Source organism: Sinohyriopsis cumingii, chromosome 7 (assembly GCF_028554795.1).
Source record: "Sinohyriopsis cumingii isolate HCF-2022 chromosome 7, ASM2855479v2, whole genome shotgun sequence".
Classification (NCBI taxonomy): Eukaryota; Metazoa; Mollusca; class Bivalvia; order Unionida; family Unionidae; genus Sinohyriopsis; species Sinohyriopsis cumingii.
This window is the reverse complement of record NC_142967.1, coordinates 62,239,692-62,266,280: the sequence shown is the minus strand read 5'-3', so window position 1 is coordinate 62,266,280 and position 26,589 is coordinate 62,239,692. Positions and strand designations below refer to the sequence as shown.

The 26,589-nt window shown below is 38.5% G+C and overlaps 1 protein-coding gene across 6 annotated transcripts in view; it reads left to right on the top strand.

The window, feature by feature from the left end:
- The window catches only part of LOC149795376 (ras-related protein Rab-24-like), a 36,835-nt gene extending 17,474 nt beyond the window's left edge, over positions 1-19,361 (top strand). For all 6 annotated transcript variants that reach the window (XM_089965158.1, XM_089965155.1, XM_089965153.1 and 3 more), the window contains 5 exons: positions 10,163-10,309; positions 10,941-11,040; positions 14,530-14,580; positions 18,604-18,657; positions 18,896-19,361. In XM_089965158.1, the coding sequence (XP_089821284.1) occupies positions 10,163-10,309; positions 10,941-11,040; positions 14,530-14,580; positions 18,604-18,657; positions 18,896-18,975 (432 nt within the window). In that variant the 3' untranslated portion in view covers positions 18,976-19,361. The remainder of the gene's footprint in view (positions 1-10,162; positions 10,310-10,940; positions 11,041-14,529; positions 14,581-18,603; positions 18,658-18,895) is intronic.
- Positions 19,362-26,589: the final 7,228 nt, after the last annotated feature.

Here is a 26,589-nt window from a genome sequence, read left to right as displayed (position 1 = left end):
AAACCAGAAAAAAACCAGATTTTTATCGAGGGCAAAAACCCAAGGAAATTTTGATAAAATTTATTCCGGTTTTTGATTCGGTGGGGGGGTAATCAATCACTGGTGATCACAATCACTAATTGGAAAACTGGTGTTTTTAATAAGGATGATCATACACTACAACCATGATAAACCAGTACTCGTCTACGTGGTAAACTCGCGATTGCCTGTTTACCGTGCGTACTATGGAGATGGTCTCGGTAGCACCATTGCGGGGTTATTTACAAGAATGGCTCCAAAAGTAGCGCCGTTAGCCAAACAATTAGGAATGAAGGCTATTGATGTTATTCGTGATAAGGGAATCAGCGCTATTGGAGATGTTGCCGGAAAGGCGCTTTCAGCCGCGCGGGACAAACTAATGTCGTTGGTGAAATCTAAGAGATTTTCAAAAAGAAAACAGAAACCACCGGTAATGCCATCAACGACAGTGATGCCTGCAAATGTCAGTAAAGTAATAAATAACGCCGTGGAAGAAAAATTAGAGTCGTTGGCGACGACTCAGTCGTTGGCGACGACTCCGTCGTTGGCGACTTCGCCATCAGCCGATGCGGCAACCAACGCGCTCATGAACGCGATAGCGGGGAGTGGTCTACGACGAAAACGACGTTGATGGATTTCAATTGAAAACACCGACATGAATAATAATAAAATGTTTGCGCGAACCGCTGACCCCGCGTTTGATATGGATGCCCCAGTGCGCAGGGATGATTCTGTCCGTGATTATCAATTTTATTCTTATTATGCAGCGCAACCTGACCTACGATCGCGAATTGAACTTCAAGTCCAAGATACCAGTAAATACTTTCTGCCGTGTGAAGCGTTTATCGAAATTGAGGGAGAACTCGTGACAAATGCTGCCGATAATGCACCATACGCAGATGACCATCGTGTTCGAGTTGGCTTTGTCAACAACGGTATCATGGCGTTATTTGAGAGCGCCAGATATCTTATTGACGGGCGAGAAATTGAATCAATAGAACGCGAGGTTGATGTTGCAACAACGATAATTGGGTTAGCGAGATACTCGGATGATTATACAAGATCGGCGGGCCCATCTATGATGTTTGCGAAGGACACCGCTAATAGCGCTGATCATCTTCAGTACATCAACGTGCTGGTGGAAAGAGATACCGCAACTGACCCACAGGCTGAAGCAGCCAATCCAGACCGCAGAGCAAGACCAGGCGCTAATTTCAATATTATAAAAAGCACCAACAATGATTACAATCTAGGATTCGCAGCACGAGTAGGAATGTTGCAAGGACCACGCCGACAGTTTTCATGCGCGATTCCACTCCATCACATATTTGGATTCTGCAGAAATGTCAGAAAAGTTGTCTATGGGGCTAAGCATACAATCGCGCTGACGCGAAGGGGCAATGATAACAATGCAATATGGCGTGCTGCTGGCGTCGCTGCCGGTAAAGTCATTTTAACTAAAATGGCATTGTGGATGCCGGTGCTGACTCCATCAGTTACCACGGAAGCACGATTGTTAGCATTTATGGAACAGGGAGGAAAATCGTTGTTGAGTTGGCTAGCGGTAACAACTGATGCTAAAGAGGATAACGTCGCCGATACGTTTACATGACACTTGGCATCAAAACAGGGTGTTTCAGCCCCGCGTCATATATTCATAGCGCTACAGAATAGGGAACGATTGGGCAGTCAAGAACGCAGCCATATGATATTTGATCAATTAGGAGTCAGGGATGTTTCGCTGAGAATAAACGGACAACAGGAACCATCCGAGGACATACAGCTTAATTACGGCGACAACCATATCGCACGTGTGTATCATCGATTGCTGTCATATATGGGTCGTGATCAAAACGTCGACACTGGTTTGCAAATATCGCAACTTGATTTTAAAAACCTGTATCCGATTTATTATTTTTCGTTGGAACATCTTGATTTAACGAGACAATCCGTTGTTGATATACACTTCCGAGCTCGTATAGCCCCGGGTGGTGTTAATTATAGAGCGGTTGCTGTCATTCTCAGCGATAAATCAATGCTGCTAGAAGGTGTTGGTGGACGAATGAGAATCGTTGATGCGCCAGTGGAAAACATGTAATTGAAAACACAAACGCGTTTACAATAAAATGTCGTATAGTGTCGTCAGTGTAGAGTTGACTGATGGTCAAGTCAAGAAATTACGATCAAAGTCGGCTAAACAATACGGGACCACAATAACGCTGAAGCCGTCACAGATGGCGGGTGGTAATCATAAGATATCGTTGACGGCGCGTCAAATAAAACATTTCAATGATGCGATGAAGAATAAAAAGGGAGTTCAAATAGATTTTTCAGCCGCAGCAATTAAAAACATGGAAAAGACCGGTGGGATATTTCCGCTGTTAGCTGCGATTCCAGCGTTGATTGCCGCGGCCGCACCAGCAGTGGCTAAGGCGGCGGCGTTAGGAGCCGTTGCTACCGCGGCGGGGATGGCATTAAAGAAGGCAACCGGGAAAGGTTACAAAAAAAAACGACCCGTGGCCGGAAAGGGTCTAAGACTACCGGGAACCCCGTATTCATGGTATTCGGGAAAGGGTCTAAGACTACCGGGAACCGTTTATTGACTCGGGAGTCTATGACTCCTGAGTCTATGACTCCAATGTCTAATTTTGATTTAATAGACGCCGCAAACGCGTTAGCGATAAAAAACTTCAGAGGTGTTTTTATGAGGGATCAATTACCGGCGGCACCAAAGAATATTGAAACAGGCATAATTAACCTCGATGGGTCCTCCGGAGCGGGAACTCATTGGGTTGCGTACGCGATTGATCCGCGTGCGATCGTCTATTTTGATTCATACGGGTTAGCCCCGCCGAAAGAGTTCATGCGGTATGTCCGGGCGTGTTCAGCCCGGGCGTGTTCAGCCCGGGTTTTTTATTCCACGCTGCCAACACAGCGATTAAGTGACCCACCGATATGTGGCCGTGAGGTATTGAACGTACTCGCGGCGATTTCATCATCGCGGAAACCACCTCATGTGGTTGTAAACGAATACACTAGTGGGGTCGTAGAAGCTCAACGGATTTTAGAGAATAACATTTACAATAATAATGATTGATATTTGGGGACGACCGGTTTCGGCGCTGAAAGAATCCACGGAAACGGCCGCCGCCGACATAAAAAAACTAATTGAGGATGAAATCGCTGATATGTTGAATCTAACAAGTGTTGACCCGGGCGAAATAGTTGTATTTCAAGACCGCCAGGGTAAATTGAAATCCAGTAATGTGTCGCTGGATGACGTTTTAACACGACAGCGTGATGCCGCCGAGAACGCTATCGTGTTGTATACCGGCGACGGACGACTCAAACCGGGTGAAGATATATCGATGATAACGGATAGGATAATATCCGCCCAGAACGGTTTTATAAGGTTGGATAGATTGGTAACCGATATACAACTCACTACCGCTAGTTTTTTTGGGACCCCGCCGGTAACCGAACCAAATATTGCAACAATAAAGAATACTATTTCGGAGTTTACGACGCTGTCGGGTCAGTTTACCTCGATACGAAAAAATTTTAACAGGGTTGATAACGCCGTTGATAAATTCTTTGGTAAAAAAAATGTCAAACCGGATGAGATTACAATAACTATAAATGATATCACTGCGTATGGACAGGAAATAAAAACAATCAACACTAATGTTGCAACGAACAAAAGGAGTATAGACGTGCATGAACGGGGAATAAATACACTCATTACTAATGTTACAACGATCATAAATAATGTGGACGCGCATGGACAGAGAATAGAAACAATCAACATTAATGCTATAGCGAGCAAAAAAAGTATAGACGTGCATGAAGGGGAAATAGAAGTACTCAAAATTAATGTTATAGCGAACAAAAAAAGTATAGACACGCATATACAGGAAATAAATACACTCATTACTAGGGTTGCAGCGAACAAAAAAGATGTGGACACGCATATACAGGAAATAGGAACGATTAAAACTGATGTTGCGGCGATTAAAGACAGACTACCTAAAATGACAGAGCAACTCGAAAAAATAAAAATCCCTCACGAGAACACCGTCAACACAGTATACACGATTCGGCATGGATCATTCGCTTGGACTCCTACACGGAATACAGTAAATATCACCGCAACTGTTAAGGGTATTTATCGATTGACACTGGTTTCAATGATGCAGTTTAATATATTATCGTCGAGTTCATCCGGGTTTGACAATACAATATCAACAATTATAGACAAGGACGCAACTGAACCGTTCACAATTTATGCCGTCGATAGAAATTTAACCGGGGCAAACATTACATGGTATGTGGAATTTGTAGCGAATCTAAGTGAGTAATTAAAAACACTAGCTCTTTTAGAATAAAAATGACCACCAGGGTAATTGAATCAGAGGCATCACCAACGTCACATCAATATCGATTCGATACCGCAAAAGAATTCTCCGCGAACTTGAAAACGCTTTCCGAACAATACCGTGCAAAAATAAAAAAATACCGCCGAAAAATAACCGCCATCGACGCGGTCGTGTACTCGGTGTCGGGTATAGTGGCCGGTACCGGCGTCGTTTTATCCACGGTGACCACGATAGCCCCGATCGCTGTTCCAATCGCCGTCTCCGCGATGACAACAATTGCTGGAGTCGCCAACGCAATCACTAGGAAGATATCATCGTGTTTTCAGAAAAAACTCAACGAGTACACAGTAAAACATCAAATAGTATCCGACGCGTACTCGAAATTATCCGGGTTGATCTCGTTATCGATTGATAATTTGTTCGTATCCGATGTTGAATTCTCCACGATGGTCCAGTTGTATAGCTCCGCGATGTCAAAAATCGAGGATGTTCAACTGGAAGCCGGAACCACCTGGTTGTTGAAATTAGACACTAAAGACAACGAATAATAATAATGTCACTGAACCCCGAAGGGTTTCAGTTGCTTCAGCGGATCGCGGAGAACACCACTCCGGTACAAACAAATATGATATCAATAACGTCAACGAAACCCGAATTTAGTGTGAACTTCCCATCGCCGGTTCCAGTGAAGGAAATAGCGCTGGCAAAATTGCGAGTATATCACAGTTGGCCTAATATCCGAGCGGAAGCATTTAACGGACAACAACCTAATAACTCGCTGGTTTTTGCATGGACAAATAAACCCGATGGGACCCCAGACTGGAAGAAGGTTACAGTACCAACTGGGTCATACCAAATAGAACAAATCGATAAAGAATTTCAACGCAGGATAAAATCGATCACAGGAAAAGAGTCAAAAATCGCTATTACGGTTCATGAACCGACGTTATCGTCGACGATTGAAATAAGCACACCGGGGTATATGGTTGATATCTACAACAGTTCAATAAGAACCATACTAGGTTGGCCCAAGAATTCACCTCATGAAATCCCCGCGGACTTGCACACGAATGCGCAATCGTATCATGAGATTAATCCCGGGTATCGAAATGATTGGTCTATTATAAAAGGCACGTTATTACCCAGTAGGTTTATATTTCAAAACAGGAATACCATGCAATGGATATTTCCGCATAAGGAAACTCCTAAATCGTCCGGCGAGGAGATCACAGTTAGTTTAAATGATATCAATAATTTTTTTATCGAGATTAATTATATTTGCCAATCACAACTAGAACAGCTACGGAAAACAAAAGCACGAAAACACGTTGAGGTGTTAAATCAACTTATATCAGACATGGAATATATTAATAAACGAATTGTTGAGACAATATCTACTAACAGCGATGATAATAAACAAAAATTTCTAACCCAGAATAATATTATAGAAGCCAATTTACCCAATTTTAGGTTTCCAGGATACAACGCGCCAGAACTAAGAAAATCATTAAGAGATTTTCTCAGTCCATCAACTCATATCCTCAGACACGATAACGGAGATGGTGGTAGGCATATTGCCCCATACAACGTAAATATCGCATTGGTGATAGCAATCAATCTAGTGTGTGATGCTATCGAAGGGAGTTACCAGGTGGATACCAAGCAATCAAATCAGGCTCAACAGGGGTATATCCTTTATTCGTTTTCACCAACAGCCCCTCCCGGATTTTTAATAGTTGAGAGTCCGATTAATCCGGTCTATATGAGATGCCATAATCGGTTTTTAACGAGAATTAATTTCAGACTCACCGATCAGTCAAATAACCTAATTGATCAACAAGAGGAGGAGTTAGTGGTTACTCTGTTTGTAAGATCATAGCAGCAGAGGGGGCGATGACATCGACGCGGTCGTCGATGTGCTTACCGGACGCTGACGACGCTGGGGATCGGCGCGCAGAAGGTGTTAATTAAACCAAATGACGATTGGACGATCCCCCAACGACGTCGTCGTTTTTTTTTACCAGGCGCTGACGACACTAGATCGTTGAGTGCAGAAAGTAATAATTAAGCAAAATAACGATTGGACAAAATGTCCGATTCGCCCCCTCTGCTGCTGACTCTCCTCCCTCTGTCACCATCGATGGGTACAACTTGGAAGTTGTCGAGAACTTCACATACCTCGGGTCTAACATCTCCAGCTCACTCTCCATTGATTCTGAGGTGAACGGCAGGATTGCCAAGGCAGCAGCAGTGATTGCCAGACTTAACCAGAGAGTCTGGAACAACCCCAACCTAACAGAGAAGACCAAACTGCGTGTCTACCAAGCCTGCGTACTCAGCTCACTTCTCTACAGCAGCGAAACATGGACCACCTATGCAAGACACGAGAGGAAACTCAACAGCTTCCACCTGAGATGTCTGCGGCGCATTCTGCACATCCAGTGGCAGGACAAAGTACCCAACACGGAGGTTCTAGAACGCGCCAACATGGACTCTTCAGACTCCTGAAAAGATCGGCTGCCCCCCATGTCTGCTTGCTGTCATCATGTCGTTCCACGAGAACATGCACAGCACAGTGTGCTTCAATGGCGCAACATCCATTCTCAGCGAGAGGCGCCTTCGCTGGCTTGGCCATGTCAAAAGAATGGACCCAGGTCGCATTCCCAAGGACCTGTTATATGGGGAGTTAGCAGAAGGTGCACGACCAACTGGATGACCACACCTGCGCTACAAAGATGTTTGCAAGAAGGATATGAAGACGGCAAACATCACTGTCAACGACTGGGAGAGCTGTGCAAACAACCGTTCCAGCTGGCGCCTAGCTGTCAGGCAGGGATTTCAAAACGCAGAGGAAGAGAGAAGAATAAAACAAGCTGAAAAGAGAGCTAGAAAGAAGGATAGACAAAAGCTTACTTTGGAGCTACGCCATCGTCTCCCGTAGACGGACGGATGCCAAGAGATATGTGATGACACATCAACATCGTTTGTATTTTGATTCGGACTTGCGCCACCGGTTGAAATTGTTAATTATTTAACGAAAGGCACTAGTATCCATGGCGGATCTGGACGACAACCAGTGTTTTATTCGACTACACCAGTGTAATGCTTCCAAAAAACAAAACGTGGATGAACAAATATTTAAAGTGTTCGCGCCATCACGCGTAATTTCATGTAGATAAATTATGGGAATATTAATCAAAGAAGGAGAGGAAGAAACATAAACCTTAACCTTAGCAAATGATCGACTTATTGTAGGTTCTCTTGTTAAAAATGATTTTAATAGACCTAAAATCACTTGTTAAAGCTGCGCGAAGCTGGATCATACTTGTTTATCCTAACTGGAAGTAAAGGTTCATCGGATGGAATTGGTGTGTTAATAAATGATAAGCGGCATCTTGATCGTGATTATGTTCCAGTAATATTACATATTGACAAGCCGGAAGGTGAGTTTATATTCTGTTGTACACATCTGCATTATCAGCATCATTAGTAGCCGGAGATGAAATTCGGTTCGAAGCACTCAACGTTTAACCGAAAGGGGACTTTGTCATCTATTGTGTTAACCATATCCTCGTATGAACTGGCATATAATTTTGTTAAAGGTCAGGTAGAAATTGGCAGTTGGAACCATCTTCATGTAATAATGCCAACTCACTCGAGGTCTTGGAATCGACGCACAGGCAAACGCCCAAAAGCTGACTACACTACCAGGTGTCAAAACATTCAGGGATTGTTTCTATATTCGCAAAGTGGTATTCACCACTGTATCAATTCCGGTCACATTCACCAATGAATTTTGTACTCTCACATTGACTCAAGTGAGACAAGAAAGGTCTCGAATGTTATTCAACAAGAACGCATTTGTTCGGGTAACAGTTATTGGGTAAAGACGATTGTTAGATGCAAAATGCATAAGCGTAATTGTTGTGGTCTTTTTTAAATGAAAAGGGTGGTAAACCTCCAGAACGCACAATCGACAAAATTTTTAATATTTTCCAAGAAGATATTTTCTATTTTGAATGATTTTTCAAAAATTGCACCAGTAAAAAAAGGTATTTGTTTAGAAGAGCGTTCGCGTCTTTCACCTGTAAGTGAGTCCGGACAGTGTCTGCCAGTCGTGCATTTGTAATACGATATTGTATTATTATTAGAAGAATTATGATGGACCCTCAATGTTATCGACGTGAAAAAAAATTGGTAAAAAGCGGGGCAACAGCTGCGAGATGAAAACACCAAGAGAACCGCGTTGATCATGAAATACAAACGTGCGTTTGGTCGTAGATGCTATTTTTGGTCTTGCTGCGGTAACAACTATTGGTCTTGGTGTGACTGGAATCTCAACCACGACAACCATCAAGGTGTACCAATCAGAATTATTGTCGGTTCTCTGGTGGTGCTAGTAAATAAATTTTTATAGGATTATATACACGAATACGTGTCTATTTAGAACTGCTTGCATCGACACAAAGTAGTCTCAACACGATTAGTAAACTGTATTCTGTTGTAATTAAAAGATTAGCATGGCCCAGTTTGAGACTGAGTTGGCGGAATTGGGAAATCACCGACAACTCTGAGCACACATAAGAAACCACGTAGTGGCATTACAGACAATACGAGTTGAGTAAAACAATCTCAACTTTCATGGATTAATAACCCACAGGTTGCACATATTATGTGGCTTGCTTGCCAAAATGGGCACAAGTCGTGGGGAGTGGGGGGTCGGGGGTAAAGACCATGACGAATATCAGGAATAAAAAGGCAAAAATGGCATAATGACACTACTTCTTGTTATGGCTGTTATTGTTGATGATGATGGTGATGACGACGACGATCGCAGCAATGAGAGTTGATTTATTATGGTACACTCCCCGAAAGCTGATTGTAGTTTGATTATGCTTCAGTTGTCGATGCAGATAATATATACATTTCTTTTCTTCCAGCAACCAAAGAATTTCTACACGACTTTTAAATGTATTCTTACCCCATACTACACGTGAATTGCAACTTTTCAAAAATAAGACTGGTTAGTATAACGAAAAGTTATGGAACAAAAGAGTAATTAGTATAACGAAAATAAAAGCAATGTGAACAATATGTCTATCATTCGCAATCCAAGTTTCGAGAAAGTTACTGATCAATGGGATTCTTTCACACAGTGTTGGATCGTATCGTCCATTCTGTTGAGTAGCTCTACACGATTCGCGTCTAATTTCATTTCTTATGTTGTGTCATTCATTTGACCCACCCCCCACTGGAAGGTATGTTTTCTTAAATTAGCCCCTTAAATGCAGGGAAACTGAACCAGAGATTTCCTTTAGTCACTTGAACAATTAAAACATGTGTGTATGTGTGTTTGTGTGGAGAGAGAGAGAGAGAGAGAGAGAGAGAGAGAGAGAGAGACGGTAAGGGGGGCTACTGATTAATTTTTAGATTGACTTGTTTCGTTCTCAAGGTATTGCCTTGAATGAAAGGTGAATTGCATTAGATTCAATGCCTACTGGGTTCAGCTCTAAGAACCAAGATTTTTCTCCTGTGGAGTTTCGTTGTGTGCCCAGTAGCAAGCCATATCCAGTCCTACCTTTCCTTACCAAATAAAACTAAAACTATTTTCCAGAATTTATTGAGAAGCCTTCAGTATGAAGGCGTAATGGTTGTTAGTGCTCTGATATTACTAATTGGCAGGCGTTGGCTCTTTGTGCTTTCATATCATTACATTGACATGCATTTGTTGTTAACCTCATTTAAAATCTGATTTTTAATCTTCAAAGGATACAGCTGGAAACGAAAGATATGATTCACTAACAAAGATGTACTACCGGAAGGCTGATGCAGTCATTATCTGCTATGACGTCACGAGCCGAAAAAGCTTTGACAAGGCATGCTACTGGTCACAGGAAGTTACTAAGACGGAAAAGGTTTGTAAACAAACTTCTGATTCTAGTTCAGAATTATCTTATCCTTCTATAATTTTATTCTCACAAACAAACTAACCAGTATGAGATTAAATACAAAGAATCCAGACTGACAGACTTTGTATTCTACTGGATTCAATTAGGCACAAATAATCTTACAGAGGAGTGGTCCTTGGATTTTCTTTGGAGCCGCATATTTTTTCTTTTTTTCAGACAGAAACCTTTACAAAGAAAATTTGTGTCATACAAGTAATCAAGATGTAGAAAAAAATATTTATCTTAAATGAGATGGAATTGTAAAAGAATTTTTACCTCCGTTCCTCGAAGATAAATGACTGTTTAAAAGGCATTAGAAGTGGCAGTTCCTAACAGTTTGCCCAATTAATTTTGATACACGTATTACAAAAAGCAGCCCGCAAGAAATCCTGTGAGGTTCGAAGACTTACACGATGTTTAGCTTACAACATAAAAAAGATTTTTTTTTTTTACTGACAAATGTAAACAATATTTTACCAACATTCAAATAACGGATTTCGCACAGAGTTTGTAATTAAATTATCAAAATATATTAGTTGGTTTGAATCTCATCAAGTCATGTCTTGAAACTAAAGCCATTTACTTCTACCTTTTGTAGGACTGTAAAATTTACCTCTGCGAAACCAAAATGGACCTAGTCGATGAAAATCAACGCTGTAGAGAGGTTGACATAGCTACCAGCATGACTCTAGCAGAAGGTGGAAATTAAAAGCGTGAATGCACCACTCTAAACATAAAGTATAGAATGATGCTTCCGGAAGCTAATATTATATCAAGTACAGCTGTCCGGGGGGGGGGACACTTAATGGAATACCCATGAAACATCAATATATTTAACTTGTATGAACATGACAGTTGTCTAAGAAGGTATGAGGACACATAAGTTTCTTCAAAATATATTTATTTTCACTGTCTAAGATAACAATTTTCTAATATACTACTTTGAACTATTGCATATGCAACTCACTGAAGAAGCTTTACTCATCATTTCTTAAACTCTGCCATGACAGCAAAAGAAAAAAAAGTGTGGAAGTAAGAGTGCACGGAAATAACATCTGCCCTAGGAAAACTAAATTTGCTTCGTCTTTCAGCTGTGTGTTGTTGATAGAGTGTACTATAGTCAGCTGATTTATTGTAAATTTGTGTTGTTTATCATTCATATTCACCTCGGTTGACAGATTGGTTGATTTATGTTCCTTTCAGAAAATATTATTGGTCCAGTCTGTAATCTGTTTGGACTTTTTTTAGAAGAAAGAGAAATATCATTTACTTAGCTGGAAGATCTAATTAATGTACTTTAATGTTGTGTGTTGTATTTTGCAAGATAAACCCGTTTAAAAACACGGCCATGCAAGATAAATGCTTAATTATAGAGTTCTGCAACCCAAAACCATCTGAAAGTGTTTGGCCGGAGATTAAAACATCCCCACAGCCAGTGAACGCAAACTTGCGCTAACAATTTCAACATTTTCACTTTAATTTGTAACGTTACATATCGAATCTGTGTAGTTTCGTTCAGTCAGACTGTCGTATAACTACGAGAGATCTACGCATAGCGAGATTGTGGTGAAAGATCACTGTTGTCTCCAAAACGAGGCTTAGCGAGACGATGATTAAGTCTCTTGTTCGTAGGCAGGCTACCCATCATTCTTAACAATTAGACCACGTACATGCTCCGTTACACCATTTTCCTATCTATGCTTATGATTTGATCTAACGACATTATATATATATGTATATATATATATATATATATATATATATATATATATATATATATATATATATATATATATATATATATATATATATATATATATATATATATATATATATATATATTATATAAGAGAGAGAGAGAGAGACATACACACACAGAGGTAATATAAAGTTTCAATTCAGCTTAAAACATTGTGTAAGTCAAAGTCATCAGACTGACACCCATTGATTGATTCATTATCCGCTTGATTCCAGTATTCTCTATCACTCGAGTGGTAATCTAAATACTAACATGTTACCTATCTGTCATATTATTGTTTTGTTTTTTTTGTTTTTTTGGGGGGAGAGGTGTGTGTGGCGAGAACCTAGACAACTCTTTTGTTATCCTCTTTATTGGTATCGATAAAAGAAAAAAAAAAACAAACATTGGCCACTGATCTTCAAACGCGAGGTACTTGTCTTCATATAAGGAACTCGGTTACCGCCCTTTTTTGAACATACGCTATCATTCCAATTTTCACATCGATTCCAGGCATCGTTTTTATCGCAAATTTTCATTGTAAATATATATAGCCTATCTTTAAACAAAGGTAGCTGAAACGAGGACGCACGCAAAGAAATTAAAGCATTCTGATTAAAACGTCCCGCAAACAGTCTCGTGATTTGCTTTCTACAAAAAAATTCTAATAATGGCAACTTTGTTACACATTTTAGCGAAGTCAGATTTACTACTGGTTTAAAAGGCTGTGAACCAGCTCCAATAACACAAACATTTTGCGATAATATGAAGTTAGTTAAGTGACGTACAAAGGACTAATGCAAAATTGCTGGAAATAATTTTACTGCGGAGGCGTTAACAGCACGATTTTGGAGGATCTTTCGGAGTTTAAATTCTAAAGATTAAAAATCCTCTACTGTTTAATGATGCTATTTTTTATACTTGACAAAATGGAATGCAGAAAATACAAACACATAACCTAAACTCAGAAAGCCTATTAATGTACAACTTAAAGCAGATTTAATAAATATAGAGCTCAATGAATTAATGATAAACAACAAAGTATGCATGAAAAAAAAATGGAAAGATTTGTTGGATTTTGATATTATACAGGATTTCGAAAGGAATGTTAATGAAGAGAGCGATGGAAACACTTATTTACAGCAAATAAAGGATAATAAGCACATGGGCATATTCTACCAAACGAAAGAAATATTGGTAATAATTGTATGTCTTGGTTGACACAAAGCAGCAGATTTAAGATATATATTAAGTTTGTTTGCAAATCAACATCTCCATGCATTATTGTTTGTACTAGGAGCCACATGATATAGTTATTAGATTTTTCAGATTAAACATAATCATGTACTTTCGAGAGTCCTATGGCCCCAAATACGGAATAAACAGAAGAATGGATGGAACTAAAATTATTCTGAGGAAGAAGCAATCTACAAGGAACAATATATAAGATTAACCAAAAATGTAACAAACTATTGACTCATTTAACAAAACACGTAATCTTATGCGTTCTGCTTACTATGTTAATACACCTATCAGTGATCTACGTTTCTTATCTTAAAATTTTGAAGGCTGGTGGGTTAGATGGCCAGCTTTTTTATCACAAGATTTTAAAAAAAGATTGAGGGTTGGTAGCGCATGTTGTTCAGCTTTTCTCTTAAAAATTTGGTGACCAGTGATCCAAGTTTTTATCATAAACGTGTTAGTTGTGCAGGCTTATAAATTTAACTTTGAAGTCCAGTGGCCCATGTTTCGCCATTAAAAGGTTCATAGATTAAGAAGGGAGTGGACTATGGCTTCAAACGAAAATAAATATCGGATGGGTCACATGTAAGTATAAGGCCCAGAATTAGTATTTAAATTACTGCTCACTTCTAAAGTACAGAGCAGTCATGTTTACATTTAACGCATATGCAAAAATAGCCTGTTGTAGCCCGTGTGTAAAAATTATCAATATATTAGCTATACATTCCAATATGGGTAGGTGAAAAAGCTTGCCAGTAGCTTCTCGTGGGTCGGTGGTTCTTTCCGGGGTCTTCCTGTGTTCTTCCTACACATATTATACTGGCCGCCATGTATAGTCTATCTTTTGCTGAAAAATGGCGTTAAACACCACCACCACCACAACAACGTGATTAGTTACACAGACTGTTACCAGACTCGGGCTTAGCGTAGGTCGCTTGAAGTCAAGAGGCGACAGTAGTACCTGTGCAACTTAGACATTTACTCATCTGCACACTCTTAGCCATCATCTCGTAGGACCAACATTAAATAAAGTTATTAAATATTTAAACCGAACTTAATGCGAGGGGTGGATGGAAAATATTTAGGTCAGTTTATAACACTGCGATCTGATAAATTGTTTCATCGCGTCAAGCATCCATAAACGTTATTTTTAGTTTGATTTCTATTTATACTCTATGGTAATTTTCCGGTATATACTATTTTTCAGATTGTAAAGCTCATATATACAAAACATCCAGTAAAACGGGAGAAAATATAGGTAAGAACGTTACATATGTCACTACTACCATCATCACCACAACCTATAGTACATTTACTAATTCACCAATTACTATAGCTATTATTACTACTACTTCCACTGCCGCTTTTATTACTACCACTTCCACCACTTCTACCACTGTTATTATTATTACTACTTTCAACACTTATACCATTGCTATTACTATTACCACTGCCAACACTTCTACCACTGCTATTATTATTACTACTTCCGCCACTTCTACTACTGCTATTATTATTACTACTTCCACCACTGCTACGACTGCTATTACTATTACCACTGCCAACACTTCTACCACTGCTATTATTATTACTACTTCCACCACTGCTACGACTGCTATTATTATTACTACTTTCACCACTGCTACGACTGCTATTATTATTACTACTTCCACCACTGCTACGACTGCTATTATTATTACTACTTTCACCACTGCTACGACTGCTATTATTATTACTACTTCCACCACTTATACTACTTCCATTACTACTACTGTTACGTGATTAGGTTCTAATAAACAGTAACAAAGAAAAAGTGAAAACAACAAGCTTTGTAAAATTTAACAAATACTTTATTTCCCTGGAAAATCAAAGTTAAAATGGGGAATAAACCTTACGGTTTTAAGAATCAGATAAAAAATAATAATAAAAATAAAATCCAAGAATACTCATCGAATTAAATATTTGAAGTCCTAGTACTTAAATGTTCAAATGAATCTGAGTTCGAGTCCCGACGAAAAAACCAAAATGGAAGGCGATGACGTATATTATAGCTAGTATAGTGCTGTTGTGTCTACAGTTCTTTGGTGATCCACAAACAATAATATTCCGGTGTTTGAATTCAGAATAAAATTTAAAAACATGTTTTTGCCCAAGAATTCTACAACAGCACTCAGATATTTCCAGGAACAAGAATGAGTCCAAAAATTAAAATTTCAACTCATCTGGTCACAACAAGGTAAAACGCCCAACTGATTAATTTCTCTATAGACAAAGGTTATACAGTCCAAGGAAGACGCAAAATAGATACCGGTACGAGGGTCACGTGATCACTTTCCAGAACAGGGTAGAAGCTATTTACATGTCTAAGGTCACGTATTCCAGCACAGCCTCGACCTCTCTCTATGTATCTTACAATAAAAATATATATTTTTTAAAAGTTCTTTTACTCAAATGTTACTGATTTTGAATCAAGGCCAGGAAATACGTCAGCTTTTAGATACAACGTCCGGTGTTCACGACAAAACAGTTAGGTCAAACTAATTTCTGGAAAATATCAAATTCCAGTCAACAAAATTACATTATTTTAACATGTAATAAATTTTTTTAAACTTACAGACAATTAAATTAAATCAAATATAAATTAAATCAAATATACATAAGACTACTACTTCCACCAATTCTACTGCCGCTTTTACTACCACCACCTCTACTACTGCTATTATTACTACTACTTCCACCACTTCTGCTACTGGTATTATTATTACAACTTCCACCACAATAAATGACCTTACACAGTACAAGAACAAGGGATGAATGGTTCACAGTGATTTCACAACGAAAGAATGATGTGTTTTACTCAAATAGTAAACTGTGGTATTTTACTCATATAGTAAAAATGTATTCACTGAAATAGTGAAAATGATGGAAACAAAGGGACAGATGAACAAAATATCTTTACAGTCCCAAAAACACACTGGGTATTACAATCCCCAAAGATTAGCCCACGGCTAAAAAATTGCATTATGGAGTTACACACTCCGTCACTAGCACAGTTGGCTACCAGTCACACTGGTCAGTTATGCAGTCAGTATTCCATGTCGGTCAGTCAAACAATTAGCGTCCACCAATCTCGGTCAGCAACTCCCGATCACCTGCTACTCGACCAGCAATATTGTTTACTCAGCGCTACGGCTACTATGTATCAGCTTCACATCTGCTATGGTCAACTTCTATGGTTAGCTCTGCAGCTAGTACCACGTCGACTCCGATCACTGCGATAACTGATCACTCTGGTCATCACTCCGATCATTCTGGTCAGCTGAAAATACATCTAACACCGTGTACTATGCATGACAGGGGCATATACGATAAAACGTAATGACGTTTATTACGGTAACCTACACAGATTACATTATCGGCACGATACTTACAAAACAATACACAAGTTCAGAAGTGATCCTAACCGTGCCCGATAAGAATCCTGCGGTAATAAACGTTTCTTAAAATTGCAACTTTATATTGCTAATATAAATCTCTTGCTAAGTCACAAACAAGAATATAAAATATTTGCATGTTTCTACGTAAGCCGAAGCAACATAGAAAATATACAAAAATAAAACGTGGTAGTACTATAGTTATAACTTATACACAATAAATTAATAACTCACATATCTCTACAGCTGAAGATGTGCATGTCCTTAAAGTAGACCGCTCACTGAGAAGACGTTCCGTAATGTAAAGATTTTGACCTACGGTGAGGTATTTATACACAGACGATGCCGCAATACATCGTCTGTGCGCTGGAAGTATTGTTCTTCCCATCGAGTGCTCTTCGCTCGTGCGGCATATGATTTAACCGAACTCACTATTTCGAAATCTGTGTACAATATACATAATCACTCTTGGGTATCGTTGTACACAAAAAAAAAAACAAAAAAAAAAAAAACAAAAAAAAAACGAAACCCGAGTACATGTATTTAATAAATTAAAGGATTTATACAATTCCGTGACAACATTGCTTTGAAATTTTGTGAATTCATTCAAAGGCATTCGGAATTAGTTTATTAGGACATTTAAGATTCTCGGTCCTTCAGGACATTCGAGGCTATTGGTACATGAGGGTATTAGCGACTGCTGGAATTCATTCAGAACATTCTATGTACTTGAATTTGTTTTAGGACCATTTGGTATTATTTGAAATTTAATTCACAGAACTCAATTTCTGTAGATTGATGAGATTTTTTTGTAGTTGTTTGATTATGGGAAATCTGTGTTGTGGAAATATTCCTCATCCGGAGTATTTAGCCCTCGCTAGTGGTACACGTCACAGAGTGCAGTGTTGATGAGATTTCATGATGGCATGGTTTAGTTTCCTAGAGAGTTCAGGTCTCAGCCGTATAAGCGGGCCTTTAGCCATGTAGTTCCTATTAAAATCTAAATGTGTTGATTGTGTATCTCCGTGTGAAGTATTTGTGAAAGGGATTGATAATTTGTACAATTAAGTAATTGAGAAGGGATTGCTCCATTATCTGGAGACGCCTTTATTGTTGTTGTGGTGGTAAATATGGTGTTGAGTTACAGGCGAAATGAGGCTTTAAATCACGATTTAACTGACCTAGGGTTAGTGTAGGAAAATAGTTCCTTGTATTTTGTGTTTGAGTTTTTTAAATATATTTTACGACGTCAAGTGCTGACGCTACGTTACGGAAATGTAATAAGGAGAAACCATGCAGTTGTGATGTTGCCATGCAGTTGTGAAGTTGTGATATTTTGTGGTCATGCATTGATGTGAGGAAAACTATTTATAGTCTGGCGCGTTGGAATTTACAATAGATGACGGTTGAATCTATTCAAAATCTGGTACAATTTTTTTCTTATCTGATGGTAGGAATTTTAGTTGTTAAGTTTCTTTCCACGACATATAGAGCGCAACTATTCTTGTACCGATACGATTCACATGTCTTTACCGATAGGATTCACATACCGATATCTTGTACCGATAGGATTCACATACCGATATCTTGTACGGATAGGAGTCTTTAGTTAGTGTTGTAAGATAGGGTGAAATATGTAAAAAAAATGTGTGGAACTGTTAACTGACGGTTTGGTTCAATTCTTCTTCAATTGCTTCTTACAATCATCGTCACCATTATTATCATTTTTATTATTATTATTATTATTATTATTATTATTATTATTATTAGTATTCGTAGTAGTAGTAGGTTATTCTTTGTTCTTGTTGATACAATTTTATAATTATTTTTCTTTTCGCATTATCTAGATGTATTATTCAAGAAAATTGCAGAAGATTATGTTGCTGCTCTACACTCGATGCGTAAGTATATTTGCTTGTATTTGGTTTGTTTTATATGTTGGTTCATATAGAAAACACTCCTATCTTGTCGTTTAGCTGACATTCCAGACTCAACTCATAGCATAATTGGAATGACAGTACGATCTACATTATATTGTGTATTGGACCTCGTACATTCCAATCTCCAAAAGCAAAGTCTCCATAATCCATTATTCCAATAACTACATGAATATTTTTATCTATTTATTTCTTTTTTCAGAGCAGTTAGACATGGACGACTCCATCAGGCTGTTCCGGGACAGAACACCAAGCATGCGTCGTGGGTGCTATTTGATGTGATGTGGTTTACTGTATCTCACAATAGTACAGCTATATTATAACAAATAACAATAAATTTCCAAAATGCCTGTTACTGTAAGAATAACATAAATACCTAGGAGAATTTTAAATAGTTTCCAGACAAAGACTATCGAGCTACATCCAAGTCAGGACGAGCATGCTATTTTTTAAGGACACTAATATTCATGATGTAACAATGGTAAATGGATGTGAAACTGGAACGCCTCAAGAGGACGACGATGCTTTGTTAAACGCATTCATCAAAGAAAACGAAGCGCACAGGTATACTGAATAAGAAAAATCTCTCCAGTAGCAACAAAAGAGATGGCAGACAGCTAATAAAAGAGGTTACAATGAGCATATTAAAACAGCTGCAAACCAGTTAATGCCAGTTCTTTTATACGTACACTTAATATCCATTTAGATATTAGCATATTATCAAATAGCATGGGTAAGATGACAGTAATTTAAGCGACAGAGAGTGTAAAGACAATAATAATTTCGGATGTGGCTATAGCTTTATTTTCATTGAGATTACAATCATCAAGTCTCTTTTTCAACATAGCAGTAATTATTTTGCCTCTTAAGCTGAACAATACAATGGGCCATAGTTTTCATTATTGTTGTGATACTGCAAACAACCTCGTAAATATGTATCAGTTGAAATCGCCATATTAGTTCAGTGGATAATATCTTAACGCCATTAAAGCTCGAATATTTATGGATGGTTTTGATAATATAGGGTTAACCTGATTTTTTACTTTTGTGTTTGGTTATATGCAAAAAATGTATTGCCCTAAAGGAAAATAAATTAAGCACTCTACAATTATGACGAGTATCAATCTCCAGATTTCATATTTATACAATATAATTGGTTTGCCCAAATAAATGCAGCAATACCCCAGCTGGTGTGTATTTAGTGCAAAAAATATGTTATTTACTCTGAAACCGCTATAGATGGGCTTGCTGTCTTCTTCAATCCATAGTAAATTATCCATTAAAATTCGATGTTATCCTATGGTAAGCGAGCACTTGAAGATGTCAGGAATTGTAGAATAATAATAGAATTTAAGCCTCACCGAGGACTTCAGTTAATATTGATGACTGAGACCTTAGTCTTGGGTGCATTAAATCTGACCAATTTTAGACAAAGCTATGAAGTGTATCAAGCAGATATAATAGATCGATGGAGAGAGAGAGAGAGAGAGAGAGAGAGAGAGAGTTATCTGAGTTCATATGAAAACATTTCTGCCTCCGTGGAATGTTTTCCGTTAATCGTTAAGGCTTTCTGTCTATTAAGATAAAGGTAAACCATTCCGGCATTTCATGGCTTATTTGATCAGGTCCACTTGATTATACACTCTTTAGTTTTATTATTGCTATTTTATATTATAATTGCCCCACCCCACTCCCGGAAAAGAAATATTGGGGTTATTTGATCAGTGGTTTTGCAGTTCTTTGTTTCTCGATATTTTCTACCTCACGACATATAAACCTTATGTTTTATGAAGTTTTCGTACAACCAGTTAAGTCAAACACTATCGGTAGCGTTTTTTTCAGGAACGGTGTACTTTTCTTAAATCTTATCAACGGCTAAAAGTATATAGACTACGACTCGAGAAAGCTAAACTGAGCTAAACGTGTAAACCATGAAGAAACACAAGGAAAGGAAAGAAGAAAAAAAAACAACGTTTGATTAGGGATGACATACGTATTGTGCGTTGAGCAAGTTTTGTAAAGGGACGAGTAAGACGAAACTGAGGATAGTTTTAAACACAGGATAATCTTATAAAAACAAACTCTATCCCAACATCCCTCAAGCAGTTTAAACGAAGAACAATAATCAACAGCATCAAATTGGAAGCAAGCACTTTAAAATCAGTAACATGTCAAACATGTATATCTTGACTAGTTGTTTAAAATGTTTAAAAATAACAAAATTGAAATAGGTAATGTGTCTTGTGATTAGGAGACTATATTTGTACTGAGATTAACGCTTGTCCACAAATAAGTACATGTACCCGGAAATCAAACAAGGCATAATACAGAATATTCTATTCAGCTTTAAACATGTATAGTGTTTATAGCACTAGTGTGAGAAGTTTTAATGTACTCTTGTTAGCCCTAGCATGAGCAGTATGAAAATGATGAATATAGCACTAGTGTGAGAAGCATTAACATAACCGTTTAACTACTAGTGTGAGCAGTATTAAAATTATATTTATAGCCCTAATGTGAGCAGCGTTAACATAATGTTTATAGCCCTAATGTGAGCAGCGTCAACATAATCGTTTTACTACTAGTGTGAGCAGTATTAAAATGATATTTATAGCCCAAATGTGAGCAGGGTTAACATAATGTTTATAGCCCTAATATGAGCAGCGGTTACATAATATTTTAGCCCTAATAACATAATAATTTTGACCTAATAGTGTTAAAAGAAATATTTAGCCCAATTACGAGCAGTGTTAACAAAATATTTATAAACCCACGAATGTTATTTTTGATGAGCACTTTGTATTTCCAGCGAATAAATAATTTGAAAAATAAGCTTCAATCCAACGTCATTATTGGACATAACAATAATACAACTGATTATGCTAAGATCTTACAGCACAAAAAAAAATACTTTCCAGAAATATTTTTTATGCAGTCCTCTACTTAACCTTAGGTCACAATTATCATTTTTTATATATATATATATATATATATATATATATATATATATATATATATATATATATATATATATATATATATATATATATATAAAATATTACCTAATAGCAGACCTCTTTATAGAAGAGTCCTAATGTTTACAAAATAAAATCTTAGTTATAATTAAGCAGTATATTACTAACATTATAATAAAGAACACGACAAAAACTTAATGTCATTATGCCAACATAATTTAATAGCAGTGTCTAGCTTGGATTTATTTCATCATAATAACGAGTGGTGAAAGAACGCAATGTCCACGACTGATTGCACCACCTTCTCTCTTGACCGTCTATCAACTTCTTCATGTTTGCTCAAGCCTTCATATTCTCTAAGCTTCACCCCTTCCTAAACTTCCTAATCCTTTATTCCGAACTCGTCACTCCTTTTTTTGGACTTCCGTCTTCGGACCGTCCCGTCTCTCACCAGAAAGATGTTCCTTAAAGGACAAAATTACCCCTAAATCTATATAGGTACCACTTTCTACACGTACATAAATTCCCTAATTTACTTTGCTCAGAAGCATACAAGCTCTTCACACTGCATACATTCTGAACACGTCCGATAAAACATCACATTCTCTTCACAGCGACAGGCCATAATTACCACGTTAGTGGTATGTCGAACGTAATCGTATCGCTTTACCTACGCTACCACATGCTCGATTACTATTGCATAAAATTCACGAAATTCTAGCTCACAGCAATCCCTAACTTACAAGATTATTTAAACATTACAAAATCAGATATAAATATGCGAATATCGTTAACTCACGATAATCTGTATCGTCCTAACAAAGGAAATTATTTCATATAACCCTATGAAATCCTACACATATCAAAACTTGGTTAGCATGCAATAGTCAATTCTATCAATGAACTAGTAACTGTAAAATTAAAGAGATAAATTGCATAACAACTCTAGCATTACCAGTTTTTCCATGCAATTGAATAAACGATACATAATATGAATCATAGTCATATCAACACATCTGCATAAAACAAACAATCAAACATTAGAAAAAGTACATGGGAAATTAAAATTGCATAACTTAATGCTGTTTTCTTTCAGAAATTGCGCATCCTAGCACTAAACCCTGTTCAAGAGCAACCTGGTCCCCTTTTCTTGTTTAACGAGGAAAGCATTGTTCTTTTTAGGCGTCCTCGGAATCAAACTACCCTCTGGATTTTTTGACTAAAGAATTTCGACCAAGGTCGTCACTTTAAATTCACATTACTTTCAAAGTGTACGCCCTAATTTACTCTGGCCAATGGTAAGCTGCTGTTCCTAAATTTTTCCCAAGATGATCATTTTTTCCCTCAGATCTCAGACAGCATAGAACCTGTGAAGAACGGGCATATCAATTTCCCTTTGAAAATGATAATTTGACATGGGTTCTTACCAAGCGGCGATGGTTGGTAGCTCCAATATTTACTTTCTCAGGACAGCGTAGCAATGCCAGGATCAATCTCCCTAAGTCATAAATTCTAGCCTTTCAAGTTTTAACACTGACATGGGGTAGAAAAGAAGAAAGATCGAAGTGAACCTTCACAAAGACTTTTTCTGGCTTAAATGTGATACAATTTTAATGCTCAGTGCATTCAACTTTAAGGTTCAATACAATTCAAAATTCGACACTTTACACTTAGAGCTCTTTTAGAGTAAAATCCGGGATTTTGCTCTCCGAATTTCGAAGTTGCATTTGAAGTGACCCCTTTACATCAGAATCAATTAGTCTACTCAGACAATCTGCTCCGACATCGGTACTTCCCTTAATGTAGCGCAATTGAACTTGATATTACTGAAGAAATAATTACCATCTCACTAAACGCCCATTTGTCAATTTAGCTTGGGCCAAATAAGCAAGTGGTTGGTGATGAATTTCCAGAATAAACTTTCGCTCATACAGATAGCGTTGGAATTTAGAGATCCCAAAGAAAATCTCTAGGCATTCTCTTTCAGTAACATAATAATTACGCTCTGCTGGCGACAACTTACTGCTACCATAAGCAACCGAGAATAAGTTCCCATCATGCTTCTGCAGTAAAGCTACACCAAGACCCCTGTCAGAAACGTCAGTATGTAAGACAAAGTCCTTTGTCACGTCCGGTGGTCTCACTACGGCGTCTAACGTCAACTTATCCTTCAACGTCTGAAATACTCCTCACAAGCGTCTGTCCAAATAATCTTCGTCGGAGCCTTCTTCCTTGTCAAGTCAGTCAACGGACTAGCAATACCGCTGAAATTGGCGACATACTTACTATAATAACATGCAATTCCTAAAAAAGATCGCACTTCTGTCTTCGTAGTTGGACGTGCAGCGTTCCGAAGTTGGTCGACTTTAGCACTGTCTGGGGTTACTGTATCTTCACTAAGTGTGTGTCCTAGATAAGTCAGCCTCCAAAATCCTATGTAACATTTAGATGGTCGGGCAGTAAGCCCTGTCTGTCTAAGTCGTTCCAGAACTTTTCTCAATAAGACCACGCGTTCTTCCCCAGTAGGTGTCGCCAATAACAAATCCTCCATGAAATTTGAAACTTCGGTCCCTCTTAAAGGTTATAGCAGTTTTCTCATCATTCGGGTGAAAATGCTGGGTTCATTCTGAACCCCGAACAGCATGACTACCTATTGGTATGTCCTATCTGGTGTTGCAAAGGCAAGTTTTGGACGGTCTTCCCTACGAACTGGAATTTGCCAATATCCCTTGGACAAGTCTATTTCAGAAAAATATTTGTCGTTGGTTACTCCGGCAAATATAGACTCAGCATCCGTTAACGTTTGGACCTGAAATTCTGTGATCCTGTTTAATTTTCAATAGTCGATGCAAAAGCGGTTATCACCATTCTTCTTCTGGACCAAAACAACCGGTGAACTATATGCTGATTCGGCTGGTTCAATAAACCCTAAGTCAAGCATAGTTGTAATTTCGTCCTATATAGTTTCTAATTTCGCATGAGGTAGTGGAGAGGGTTTCAGTTTCACAGGTGTTTCATCCAGCCACTTCAAACTAAACTCTTCCAAATCCGTCATGTCTGGTCTTTTTTTCAAGACACTTGCGTAGTCGTGGAGTATTTCCTCCACCTCTTCACGTTGTTCTGACGTTAGTGTTACGTCAAGGACAACGTAGACATAGGTTTCATCCCTCGTTAAAGGACAACTAGGAAGTACGTCCGCCCCTCCTCCATTGTCGTCGAGTTCCTCAGTTACAGCTGTAGCAACCACGAACTCAGTGGGTGTCTCCCTTTTACGATAGCGTTTAAGAAGGTTAACATGGTACAACTTCTCTTTATCTCCTACTTGGACACGGTAGTTCTATACACCCTTTTTTCCGTTACAACGGACAGTCCTCTCCAGGATACTTGGAGTTTATTGTGCTCCAACGCTAACAACAACAGCACCTTGTCACCAACTTCAAATTTCCGTTCCTTCGCCCTCTTGTCGTAGTACTTGGCATGACGTCCCAATGAGTCACAGAGATTCTTCTGGACCAAGCTGCAAACTTCCTCCAGCTTGTTAAGGAGATCAACAACATACTGATACGTTGTTCGTACTTCCTCGCATGCCTTTTCATCCGTCCATAACTGTTTCAATACAGCCATGGGTCTTCTCACTCTCCTCTCATAAACTAGTTCGAAAGGTGAAAATCCTTGACTAGCCTTGGGTACTTCGCGGTACGTGAAGAATATCGCGGGAAGGTATTGACCCAATCCTTGGGTCTGACAACTTCAGAGCTTGCTTCAACGTCCCACTGACATGCTCTACTAGACCATTGCACTGCGGGTGATACGGGGTAGTAGTTAGGTGCCTAATGGAAAGTAACTGGTTCACTTCTTGCATCACCTGGCTAACAAACTGCGTCCCTTGGTCAGTTTGTATCTCTTCAGGAACATCAACTCTGGAACAAACTCCTAACAGAACCCCAGCCTCCGTAACTGGATCAATGTTTTTCAACGCAACGGCTTCCGGGTATCGGGTAGCGTAATCAACAATCGTTAACACATAACAATTACCACTTTCTGACGCAGGATTTATCGGACCTATGAAGTCCATCGCCACCCTCGAGAAAGGTTCATCAATCAGAGGGGTGGTTCCTAGTGGCTCTGGGCGATGTGAGGTCTTAGGTGCCACCCACTCACAATTGTCATACGACAGACAAAACCTGCTAACATCTCCATACACACCTGGCCTGTAGAATTCCCTCTCTAACCTATCTCTTCTCTTGATACGCTCATGTGACTACCAAGTAGAATCTCATGTGCTAGGCTAAGCAATTCTTCTCTCATAGATCGAGGTATAATCACTTGCTTACACCTTTCGGATCCTTTCCGGGCGTATCGAAACAAGATACCCCATTTCAGCACGAATTCTACCTCGCCGTCTGGCAAGTTCCGTACGGACTCCTTCTTTGCAATCCGGGTATTCTATTAAGGGTAGAATCTTCCTCTTGAAGTACTGGCATATACATTTCCCTTTGAAATGATAATTTGACATGGGTTCCTACCAAGCGGTGATAGCTGGTAGCTCAAATGTTTACTTTCTCAGGACAGCGTAGCAATGCCTGGGACAATCTCACTGAGTCAAAAATTCTAGCCTTTCAAGTCTTAACACTGACATGGGGGAGAAAAGAAGAAAGATCGAAGTCACCCTTCTCAAAGATTTGTCTGGCTTAAATGTGATAAAATTTTAATGCTCAGTGCATTAAACTTTAAGGTTTAATACAATTCTAAATTTACCCATGTTAACTGTAAACCATAATGCTACACTACGAGAGATAATCTATATCTGAAGAACTAATATATATTATGTCTGATTTCAACCTTCTTCATAAAGATTTGCGTGACGTCCTCAGTCGTCATTTTTTTCAATGACATAGTTGGTTTGTTATTGCAAGCTTAA